Raw genomic sequence first — 13126 nt, 5'->3', positions numbered from 1 at the left:
TAAAAATTAGTTGAAAAAGGCTTAACTCATCAGATGCATACAAATAGAAATACAGTAAATATGTTTTGATTGAGTAAAGCTTGCAAATTGAATGTTGAACAATAAGAATTCTGTTGTTTTTTTTATTTCAGATGCTGGTAATACAAAGCTTGCTGACATTACATTGCAGATAGCAGATAAGGTATAATGTTTGAATTGAATACAAAATTAGGAGATTTATTATGATTGCCAATGGGAAATCTAACCAACAGCTTCAACAATGAGCAAAACACTTACCATATTAAAAGGCTCCGACATGACAAAATGTGAAACAATTCATACAAAAAAATCAACCTGATTAAGTAGAAAACAATAATTCAAAATACAAATATAATAAACACCATCCAACAAAAACCACTCTATGGAATTCAAAATGACTGTCTGACATTGTGTAATAATAAAATGATTTCATTTGAATTTATGAAACCACTATGCTTTTTTAATAGTCTGTTAAATTGTTAAGAAGAATGATTGTACAGAAAATCAATGCTAATGGTCCCACTGAGGTATTACAGAGACAAAGGATTGAAGCAGAGCAAGATGTGTTCAGAATAGTTTGTTACAGAGCAGAATCAGTAGGTAGTTCTTAAACTTTATGAAAATAATAGATATATCTACTAAACCAATGACCATATTTAAAGAAATTTTCATATATCTTCAGCATGTGCTTTGCTAAATTTGTGTATACGGAATTTATAAGCTCTGCAAGTCTGCGTCAACAGTTTAGGTTCAGTCTATGGTTAAAGTTGAGGCAGCAAAAACTGTCAAGTATTCATGGAATTTTACACATCTTGGGACAGAAACTTTTTCATAATCAAGAGATATCTTCAATCCTGGTATGATGAGTTTATTTAGAAACAATTCCAACATGTTTGTGACATCACAAGTGACCTTTCTGCTCTAAAGTGTCCATATTATTCAATCTGTTATTATCAAAAAGTTTAACATAAGTTTGAAAGGCTTGAATATTTTTACTTTTTTTTACAATTTCAGGGGCTAAATAATGGCTCTGATCATTCCTCCTCCTGTAGTGAAATTTATGGTCTAGGTCAGAAATAACTGGTTTATTTAAAAGTCAGGACTTGCTACTTTTAATAGCAATTTTGTTGATAAAAGCTTGTCTTTTGTTGTTTTTTTTGTAGTATATAGCTCAGCACAGATACCAGGAAGCATTAGAGATGACATTCCTGGCTAAAGAAATGCTAGTGAATTTTCCAAAAGAGGTAATTATTATATTTAAATATTAAATTTGATTTATATTTATTTCTTATATGCTGTGTATTCATTTTCATTCAAGGTATACCAATATTTATATGCTGTGTATTCATTTTCATTCAAGGTATACCAATATTTATATGCTGTGTATTCATTTTCATTCAAGGTATACCAATATTTATATGCTGTGTATTCATTATGCCCCCGCCGTAGCGGAGGGGGCATTAAGTTTTACCCTTGTCCGTCTGTCCGTACATCCCAAAGTTGGTTTCCATTCTCTAACTTTAGTTTGCCTCACTTTGGCGTCACTTTTACTGTTCTAGAGTTGTGCTCCGTTACAAATGGAAAAATTGTTTCCGTTCTCTAACTTAAGTTTGCCTCAAACAAATGTTATGAAACTTATACACAATGCTTATTACCACAATATACAGATCAAGTTTGAATTTTGGTGCCGTCACTTTTACTGTTCTAGAGTTGTGCCCTTTACAAATGGAAAAATTGTTAAATTTTCTTTTTTTTTCTAAATATCCAGTCATTTTTAAAATTGGAGTTATCTTCCTTTGTCCATGATTATAGTTGAATCAACTACAATCAATGCTTTATACAATGCAATGTTTAATTTTGCCTTCCACTGATAAATTAAAGCAATTTTTACCCTTCATTTCTAAAAATGTTTTAAAGTCTTCTTTGAAAATCGGAGTTATCTTTCTTTGTGCATAATGGTAGTTGAATCAACTACACCCAATGCTTTATACAATGCAATATTCAATTTTTCTTCCTACTGATAAATTAATTTGTTTCCGTTTTCTAACTTTAGTTTGCCTCAACCAAATGTTATGAAACTTGTACACAATGCTTATTACTACATAATACAGATTAAGTATGAAATTTGGTGGCGACCCTTTTACCATTCTTGAATTATGTCCCTTTATAAACATAAAAATTGCTGAATTTTTCGTTTCCGTTCTCTAACTTTAGTTTGTCTCAACCAAATGTTATAAAACTTATACACAACCGTTCTAGAGTTATGCGTGTTTACAAATAGAAAAATTGCTGAATTTTTAGTTTCTGTTCTCTACTTAAGTTAGCCTTAACCAAATGTTATGAGACTTACACACAATGCTAATTACCACAAAACTCAGATCAAGTTCAAATTTGGGTAGCGTCACTTTTACCGTTCTTCAGTTATGTCCCTTTATAACTATATGATGTGCAAGCGGGGGCATCATCTGTGTCCACATGTGGACACTATCCACATTTTTTTCATTCAAGGTATACCAATATTTATATGCTGTGTATTCATTTTCATTGAAGGTATACCAATATTTATATGCTGTGTATTCATTTTCATTGAAGGTATACCAATATTTATATGCTGTGTATTCATTTTCTTTCAAGGTATACCCAATATTTATATGCTGTGTATTCATTTTCATTGAAGGTATACCAATATTTATATGCTGTGTATTCATTTTCATTCAAGGTATACCAATATTTATATGCTGTGTATTCATTTTCATTCAAGGTATACCAATATTTATATGCTGTGTATTCATTTTCATTCAAGGTATACCAATATTTATATGCTGTGTATTCATTTTCTTTCAAGGTATACCAATATTTATATGCTGTGTATTCATTTTCATTCAAGGTATACCAATATTTATATGCTTTAATCTCTCACTACACTACTCACATTAATAAATTAAATGTGTCCATGAGCAATTAATAAAAATTTAATTAGTTTGAACAGTTTGGTTCTATGATACAAACTTTATTATACTAGGAAACCATAAGAGGGAGCATACTGGTTTACTTCTAATAATTCGTCTCTCTCAGTAACAGTACTTGACACATCTCTGTCACTTTTTTCTCAGCAGCTATTCATCATAGCTTCTTGACTTTAATTGATTTTTGAACATTCAAATACGAAATAAAAGATGAATTTTGGTATGTTTTGTAGGGTTCTTTATATAACAACCCATTTTCAAACAGTTACAGACTTTCCTTGGAGATTTTTCAACCCGACATAGGTTAACAGATGTATTGATATTTATTTCCATAAGGTTGATTTCTATCCGACGCAACTCATATGTTTTTAGGGAGCCTTTTTAGCAATGATGTGCTACAACTTTGGAGTTGATACATACCAGAAGAAAAAATATGAAGAATGTACCACATGGCTAAGAGAGAGTTTTGAGCTTGGCAAAGGAAGATCACTTATAGGACAGAAGAACCAAGTTTGTATTTAAGAATTAAGTTCACTCTAAATTCATTAAATGCATTAATGATTGTTGATTCTGAACATTGAACAAAAATTTTTTATTAATTATTGCAATTTCAAAAAATGTAACATACAGATAATGCATTCAAACTTAAAATGTTAGTTTGCATTTAAGGGAGACTATCCTGTTGCACTTTAAGCTATAACAAAAATGTTGCAAAAATTTCTTAATTTGCAGTAGTAAAATTCTGGTCTATGCTAGATCCATAAGACCTTGAGGTCAAATTAGACAAAAATTTCTCCTGAAATACATTAAAATTTTACCTTCAATTTGAACTTAATTTACTGTTTAGGATTGTTCAACATCTGCCTATGAACAGTTTGTCACTTCTATGATGGAAAAATCACTAATCTGCTAATAATCTTGATAATTATATAGCATATATAGGTGTCAAACTTTAAAGGAAACCGCAAAGAAAGTCATAATATTGAGTAGGCAAAAAATCAATAATGTATGATAATTGCATGTCTTGATGAGTAATATTTTAAACAATATTAATCTCAAAATGCTAAATGTTCCTCATATTATAAATCCCAAACCTGCAGTAAATCATTCAATAATTCTATTAGAGACTTTAAAACATAAAAATGTGCCTAGATCCTCCCTTAATCCATGTACAAAAAAAAAGGCAAGAGGTACGAAAATGCATTTCCTCTTATTCTTCTGTATATTGCCCCTGTAATAGGAGCACCTAGGGATTAGGTAAAAACATTATCTAGTTATAAGAATACATTCTCTATCAGTATTGATAGATGAAATCACACTATTTACATCCGACAGCTCCTAGATAAATTAAAACTGTTGTGAACCTCAAAAAAACTGTTAGATTTTTATATTAATATACCTGCAAACAATAAGGCAAACAACTCTTAACTATAAATATCTTAATAGAAACCTTCAAATGTATCAAAACTCAACAATATGGCCCTTGAAACTTCTGAACTATAAATCTGAAATTTTCATTATACAAGATGAGTTTGAATTAGTTATTTGATGAATTACTATAACATTCTTTTAAAATACAAAAAAAATGTAGTTTGTTGCAATAATGTCATTGAATGTGCCTTGTTTGATATTTGAAAATTATTAAGAAATACAATGATTTGATTGTTTTTATTAAAGTGATTACTGTAAATTCAGAAATTATTGCGTGCATTTATTATTACGATTTTGTCATTTTAGAATAAAATGTGATTTTAATTTTTGCGATATTGAGAAAATCCTGTTTAATTCATATAAAAAATTTCAAAATGCGAGTTTAAATTATTGCGATTATAACCCTGTCGATTATTATAAATTTTAGATTTTACGTTTCCGAGTTATGGGATTTTATTCATAAAAAGGGGTGATTATCCAGTTTTCGGACAATATCTTTAAAGTGCTTTGAGGAGTTTTCATGAAACTTTGGTGACTGGTTTACATCTATTAAGATAATCTCCCTTTAGTTTTTCATAGATTTCTGATATGACATTGAGAATTTATTGAACTTTATTCTTTTAAAAAGCGATGGGCTTATCATGCGCTCATGGCGCAGCTGTTTATTACACATTTACAAGGTTCAGAATTTTTAAAAGATGGTAGTAATCCTGTTAAAAAGTACATTATGTATTTTTGTAATCTTTTTATTTAACTATTAAAATTTTCTCAAACTTTTCTAAAAGAACTCAAGTATTCAGATGTTTTCTCCCAATCAGTAATTACCAGTTTCTTTCTTTTGAACATTACATTCAATTAATTACATCTTAATGTTGGTATATCTTTGGTTTTGTTTAAGGCTAGGACATTGAGATTGTTGGCATGTGCTTACTTAGACTTGGGTCCAGCATATCTACAGAAAGCACAGAATGCCATTACTTTGGCTAATGCTGTAAGTAGTTAGGGATATTCTTGAAATAAATACTTAAAGAGTCTTTACTACTTTCTTATATTGGTGTTCCATATTTCTGTGTTAACAGTAAAAAAAAATCAGTGAAACTGATGAAATACTCCCAGGGTTATTATTTCTGGAAAGCCCTATATGGATGCATTCTCATAACATCCTTTATATGTACATTTGAAGAATGTATGCTCAATTTTGCCATTGATAAAGTTTTAAAGAAAGACAAAAACACAAATACAGTCTGTTTTCATGGAAAAGAAGTTCTTTGATAATAGTAGTTCCAAATGGATACAATATTCTGGAATACTATGTCCACTGAAAGAAATGTTACATTATTTGTTCCTGACGGAATAAAGGTTATGAAATATTTGTTACAACAGGTACAAAAACTGTAGCATTGTTTATAACAAAATTTCCAGAGGAAATTCTATTAGGTGGAACAAATAAACATTAATACCATTGCAACCACCTGCAGAAAAATTCCCATTCTGAAACTTTAAGAATTCCATTTTGTCAAACAAATTTTGGCACTTTTATGGATTTGTACTTCACAATGACTTTTAAGTATAAAAATAATTACATAAGAAGATGTGGTATGATTGCCAATGAGACAACTCTCCACCAGATACCAAATGATATAGAAGTTAACAACTATAGGTCACTGTATGGCCTGTATGTTAAAGTGTATAAACTTTAGTTGAAAATACTTATCAATTTCTATATTTGTGAATGACCTTAACAATGAAGTCTTGACACTTATTAAATTGATTTATGTCTTTAAAATCTAATGTGTTTTTTGTAAAGATATGCATACAAACTGAATTAATAAATATTTTATTTTACTTATAATTCTTAAAGAGTTCTAAAAAATTCTAAAGAAAGTTTACAGGAAAACATATAAAACAATTAAAAGAGAGGCGAACAATACCAAAAGGAAATTCAAACTCGCTAGTTGAAAATAAACTGACAACGCCATGGCTAAAATAGAAAAAGACCACCAGACAAACAACAGTACACAAAACACAACATAGAAAACATTTGCAGTGTATGCACCAATCTTCAAAAAGATTTATGAGAGACTTGAAGACACAATATCTATGTACATTTTTACATCTCTACATTAAAATTTACCAATTAAATGCTGCCAAATATGAATTGCAGGTAAATGAGTTTTATATTTTGATCATTTACTTGGATTACAACTGGGACAAATATCTATAAAAAGTATTCAGGGCAATTAAAGCAGTAAGTCTTTAAGATCATTGAAATAAAGAGGCTGTGTGCAAGGCTTCCAAAACGGTCATATATTCCGGACATTTGTATAATGTCCGGTAAAAGTCTGGCTGGGCAAAGCACGAAACGGTCATCTACTTTTTAGATTTCAAGGCTTTCTTAAGAGACGGTCATTTTAACATAATTCGCGATCTTTTTGACCCAAACTTTTGCCTTTAACAGCCACACATTTCCGGTCATAAAAGTGAAATGATCATTAAGTACTATCATAACCCCTACTTTAATACCTTCTTATTTTAATCAAGGCTAATTAGTTGTCGAACAGCTGAAATTTACCTGTTCAGGTGACAGGTAAACTATTTTGAACCGGACATTGATCGGTCTATTCAAAGTTATTTTCTTACATTTCACCGGTTTGCATCTAATTAATTTAGTCAAAAAGATTTAAATTATCAGAAATACATTTACAAATAAGATTTGATGAAAAAATTAAAGAGGTGAAAATGAAAAATCATCATAACCACGTTGTTTGAACCAGAGACATGTCTCTGTTTGAACTAGTACACGTGTGCGTGTGCATGTGCGCAGGTGTGAAATTTAATTATGCACCCTAATTTCTTTAAAAAATGCTTAAATTGTCATTGATATCTTTATCTCACGTTTATTTCGAATATTTTCTTGAAGAAATAACGTAGAATGAGCTACTTACACTCATTCATGCTTTGCAAACGTATACAGAATTTACGTATCCGTCTCTGGTCCATGTTTTACCATTGTCAAGATAACATCCGGTTTCAGATTTAAAAACGAAAGTAAAGTTTTTGACAACGTTATTTTGCACAAATAAAGAGTCTAAGTCAGATATAAGTACGCTGATGTTGCACACTTCGGATGATGCACTGCCAATTTAACAGTTTACGTCAGAACTTCGAATTTGAATCAAAGAAAGTTTAATATCGTTTTTTTTAAATATCAATCATTGGGATGGCCAACTCGGCAACTGATTACCATAACTGCCTTTTGTTTATTTAGTCTTAAGGGATTAAAATCGGGATAATATATAAAATGTCCGGCTGGCTAAAAATAATTTTGGAAGCCCTGGCTGTGTGACAAGAGAAATTTACAAAGAGTTTTATAATAAGTTTTTTCAGTTGATTGTAATGAGCTGCAACACTTCACAATATATTACACAGGAAAACTAAAGACTAAGCAACACAAACGTTAACAAAAACCAGGGACGAACTTAGATGGTTTGGAAAGACCAGCAGCTCTTGTACCAGTGACACCCATATTGCATGTCAAGTTACTATCTAGTGAAAAGTCACATTCTTTGATATAAGTCAAAAACAGATAAAGGCAGAGGATTTGAAGAAAAATGGAACATATCTTTGGTCGTCTGTGGGTTGATCATAAAAGTCTGTTTGGCTATGCAATAGAAAAGAAAGGATATATAGGGTATCCATCCATGACGCAAAAACACTAAAAGCAAAGGAACATCGCTTTTATTGCTGTTCCCTTGATCCTCTAATTTCCTGTAAATTTATTTTGAAGGAGTATCCACATCCTGCTGGGCTTTACATAAACCTGAAGATTCTTCTGGAGAACGGAGATTCGGATGAGATTGTCAACAGAGGTACATATGTGTAATAACTGGTCTGACAGGTCTTTCTATATCTATGCTGCCACCGCCTTTGTTTACAGTTACACAGGAGACCTCACAAAATTAGAGATAACTAGTCTTAATTAGACAAAGAATGGTTTAAATTTGTTATTTATTAGTTAATTATTATCTCATGAGTTTACTCTTAACTTTGTCAAAAGGGTCAAAATACCTATGAAATGTTAAACTTCTTTATCAAAATAAGTGATTAATCCAAAAAGGAGGGACCTTCTTTATCAAAATAAGTGATTAATCCAAAAAGGAGGGACCTTCTTTATCAAAATAAGTGATTAATCCAAAAAGGAGGGACGAAAAGGGTTAGGAATATTCAAATATGTTCTAGTCTCTGGAAATGAAAGCACTTCTTTCGTGTAGTTTATAGAACAGATTGACTCTGTTCTCAAGAGGATGAACCTTTAAGTTGAAAACATAGATGTCAGAAAAGCTACATGTTAACTATTAATTTTAAGATAAGGAGATGTGGTTTAATTCGCAGTGAGACAACTTTTCAATAATGACCAAAGGATAAGGATGCAAGCACAACCCATACCACATAAAGTAAGCAATATTCCTGTTTGTAAGCTACATTTTCTCTTTGTAATGAATTAATATTGCAATGGTTAATTGGATAATTCTGACTCTTGATATAAATGTAAACTGTGTACATGCCATTTTGAATTTATACCTGAATCTTTTGTTATATTATAACCAGCTGTAGAAGAAATAGTCAAACAGACAGATACCACGATAGATAGTGTTACATCATTGATTCAGCTTTTATCAGATTACAAAAGGTATGGCAGGATGTTGGGTTATTATTTATTTATGGCTGTGTCACTAGCTGTAGGTAGAAGCAATTGTACATTTTCATCTGGTCCCCATGGTGAAAGTTTTTTCTTAATCTTGTTGCCCAACAAAAAGTAGTTAATGGACTTCAGAGAAAACATACAACTAAAAATCAGTCTTAACACAATATAAAAGTTCAGCATACAGTGTTCAAAATTAATCAAGTGTCTTTACTATTTGTAAAAGTCCTCTGTTGAGAAACCCTGAATAAACATGTGGAGAGTTAATCAATGATTACATAACTGAACAGCAAACAATTTTTGGGATCTTACAAACACTGTTGTTCTTTGTCTTACAGTACATGTAAGTGTATTTGAATTAATTGATATTTGAATTATTTTTTTCCAAATTCTATATGACATACAGTTATTGATTGTGGGTTTTTTTTTGTGTTGCAAGTTGACATAATTTTCAATGAACACTTCAAACTGATTTTTAAACGGGTTTATACAATAAATTGCTAAAACTTTATTTGGTTTTATTATTGACAGGGCTGCTGTTTACCAGTCACTTATACAAGATCAAATTTTGAGATTTGGCAATAGTCCTGATGTAAGCAAGTTAAAAGGAATCCAGTTGGAACTATTCTTACAGACAAATAACAAAGAAGGAGCGAAACATTTTGTAGAAAACTGCATAACTGGTATACATCAGTGTTTTAAGATTTAAAGCATCATTAGCTGTCAAATTCATGTCAATTACTCTCTAATTATGCCCCCGCCGCTAGGTGAAGGGGGCATTAAGTGTTACCTTTGTCCATCCGTCTGTCCGTCCTTACGTACCTACCCAAAATTGGTTTCTATTCTCTAACTTATGTTTGCCTCAACCAAATGTTATGAAACTTATACACAATGCTTATTACCATAAAACACAGATCAAGTTCAAATTTAGGTGGCGTCACTTTTACAGTTCTCTAGTTATTCCCTTTTATAATGTTATATGCAAGCGGGGGCATCATCTGTGTCCCATGGAGTCATTCTCCATTTATTTGATTTATAACATACTTAAACATAGATCAGAATTAAAATGTTCAAAATGAAAAAAATAAATGCATGGAATCTTTATAAAGTATTAACATTTTGGGACTGGAAACCATGTAATTAACCATTCACATGACCTAAGATTGCTATGTGACTATTAGATAATATAAATAGCATGTGTGGTTGTATGAAGATAATTTTCCTAGTTGTGTTTAATATCACATTATAGATTACATAAATCTTTTCCTGTTCCTTAAAGTTTACATAAAGAAAGAAACCTTTACAACTTATTTGTCAAGCAGTATCATATTTGAGCATATATATTCAATATAAAAAAAAGCTATTTCTGTATACACAACCAACAGCTTAGTGCTGATTGTCAAATCAAAAATCTTGTCAGTTTTCCAATCTTTGGCATTAGATTTTAAGAATTGATTCTTTAAAAATAGCTTTGTTGCTTCATGCAAATGTGCATTTGCTTTCATTTCAAAAAGATATTTAAAAAAAATTGTATTTAATTCTATAATGCAGAATGATGTGGTGCTTATATTTGAAAGAATCAATTTTCTTTTGAACCATCAAAAATGATAGGAATATCTGTTTAATTTATAATGATGAACACTAATTATTTTGGGACAAAAAATTCTCATTTCAATGGCCACCTTCCACCCCCTTAGAACTATCAAGCTCTTGGAAATCTTACGCTTTTTATTCTTGATCAGTGGAATAATGAATGGCCTATAGAAGAGCATACAATAAAAATCAGTTCAGAAAAAGAACCACAAAAATCTTGAATGCCACTACAGTAAATAGTGATACCAAAAGATTCGAGAGTGCATTTCAATGTTTTGTGAAGATCAGGTATTTGGTTAAACGAAGGTATAATGGCATACATGTGATTGATAGATTGATTGTTGGTTGCTTAACGTCCAGTGGCAAATATTTCATGCATATTCAGGACGAGAACAAATTAACAATAAATACAATAGGTAGGTTCTGTAATAGGGGCTTCCGGGATTAAGGTCGGAGAAATTTAGACTACCATGGGAAAATGAGGGTATATTGGATAGGGACAGAAATTTAGCCTTGCAGCAGGTCACCTACGGACCCCTCAAAGAGTTGTTGCAAGGGTTCTTAACGTGCAAAGAGCATGGCACTCTCTTTACACGAGGCATCAGATTTAATGTCCCCAATCTGACCGGACATGGCTGTAAATTTGTACATCCCGCACAGCCAAACGGACACCCCACTTTAGCAAGAGTTTTACTGCCAGTCGGAGGAAGACCAATGGTGACCATACTTCTATTCCCCAGTCACCCTTCGGGGTCGGCATACATGTGTTTTTATCAAACAAACTTGAGTAGATTTTGAAGTTTGATATTTAAAACATGTTGTTTTTCTCAACTACTAGGGCATAATACAGGAAATCCTCTGGATAAGGAAGTGCTGAAAAGATTTCATATCTTATTATGGGAACAGGCAGCTGAGGCTTTTGAGGTAAAGGAATTGTTCTTGATGGGTAGGTTTTTGTTGAAATTTTATCATACATCTGCTCTGAAGAAGTAAGAGTGCATCTGTTTAACTCTAGTCTATTTAAATTTTCTGTGATGGGTTTTTTTTGTTTACTGTGCATAAAGTCTAAGTAAGACATGTAATCTGCCAAAAATAAACTGCAAAATTAAAATAGTTCAAACAGAGAGATTGCAAATGGGTATTAAGTATTTAGAAACTATTTAGTATTATTTTGGCTAATAACACAGTTTATTGTCATGTTTTATTTAAACAATTATTTATGAAATTCAAAATATAAAAACCAAATTTTATTTGAAAACAGTCTTTCTTTTCAGCTGAATGTAATGGAACAAAATGTTTTTTGATGCAGATTAATTTTCATTTTTTATTTCTTTTAAAGGAAAAAGACTTCAAATCTGCTTTGGAGTGGTATAATTATTCTTTAAGTCTGTATGATACTTCACAAATTGGTGACAAAAACCTTGCCAAGCTACACAGAAATAGAGCAAATTGTTACATATATCTTGAACTCAATGAGAAGGTTAGTAAAGAAAAAAAATCTTCAACATGTGTAAGATATGATTGGTTTGAATAAATATGTCCCTTTCCATGATTTTATATTATTTTTGAATTCATTTTAATGTTGAATTGTTGACAAAAAGAATCAAACAATTCACCCTTTCAGAATCTAAAGAATTATGGGTAGTTTCATTGTTCATATCCCATAATGACAATAACATAGATCATTGGTTGAATTTCCATTGTTTTGGAAGTTGTTAGTCAATCACAACGTTTTGATGTACGCTTAGATTCAGTAATGGGGTCTGTGTGTCTGTCCGTCCAGTCTTTTAAGAGCTCTCATGTGTTCAATTCTTACCAGATCTTTATGTAATTTATATTATAGTTTTATATCAGCAATGTCTCAGTTAAGGTCAAAAATCAGTCCCAATCAACTTATCTTTTAAAGGAGTTATGCCCCTTGTAAGTATAAGTTATATGGAAAATTGTAATTTCAAGCCTACATTTCTTGTAGGAATGTTTTGAAACTTATATTAAAAGTTTATATCAGCTATAACCCAGACGAGTTCGAAAATCAGGGCTGGTCAATTATTTAACAGGGGTTTTGTCCCTTTGAAATACAATTTATATTATACCTTACATATATGATAAACAGTTCTATTGGGTAGCAACCAAGATCCCTAAAACTTCACAGAAAGATTGCACTCATTTTGCAGTTGTCCACCTTTTTTTATGGAATTGTATGAGGATTTCTTTTCCAATTTTTCCAGACTTTGGATTTTGTCATTTTTGAGGAAAATTGCAAAAAACATTGCCAATTTTGTGTAATCAACTTATATAGTTTTCAGCCTAGATCCTTGAAACTTGAGAAAAATATTTTAAACATATTGAAGTTAAACATCTGCTTTTTAGCTCACCTGGCCCATAGGTCCAATGATAGTGTGAGTTGGGCATCCGT

The 13126-nt window shown here is 31.2% G+C and overlaps 1 protein-coding gene across 1 annotated transcript in view; it reads left to right on the top strand.

Moving 5' to 3' along the window:
* LOC127724942 (testis-expressed protein 11-like) overlaps positions 1 to 13126 on the top strand; it is a 60762-nt gene that overhangs the window by 25190 nt on the left and 22446 nt on the right. The window contains exons 6-15 of the mRNA XM_052231942.1: positions 132 to 181; positions 486 to 614; positions 1182 to 1262; positions 3357 to 3494; positions 5314 to 5406; positions 8203 to 8284; positions 9024 to 9105; positions 9649 to 9800; positions 11549 to 11634; positions 12050 to 12190. Of these exons, the coding sequence (XP_052087902.1) occupies positions 132 to 181; positions 486 to 614; positions 1182 to 1262; positions 3357 to 3494; positions 5314 to 5406; positions 8203 to 8284; positions 9024 to 9105; positions 9649 to 9800; positions 11549 to 11634; positions 12050 to 12190 (1034 nt within the window). The remainder of the gene's footprint in view (positions 1 to 131; positions 182 to 485; positions 615 to 1181; positions 1263 to 3356; positions 3495 to 5313; positions 5407 to 8202; positions 8285 to 9023; positions 9106 to 9648; positions 9801 to 11548; positions 11635 to 12049; positions 12191 to 13126) is intronic.

The sequence above is a fragment of the Mytilus californianus genome, unplaced genomic scaffold (assembly GCF_021869535.1).
Source record: "Mytilus californianus isolate M0D057914Y unplaced genomic scaffold, xbMytCali1.0.p SCAF_14, whole genome shotgun sequence".
NCBI lineage: Eukaryota > Metazoa > Mollusca > Bivalvia > Mytilida > Mytilidae > Mytilus > Mytilus californianus.
This window is presented reverse-complemented; position numbering and strand designations above follow the sequence as displayed.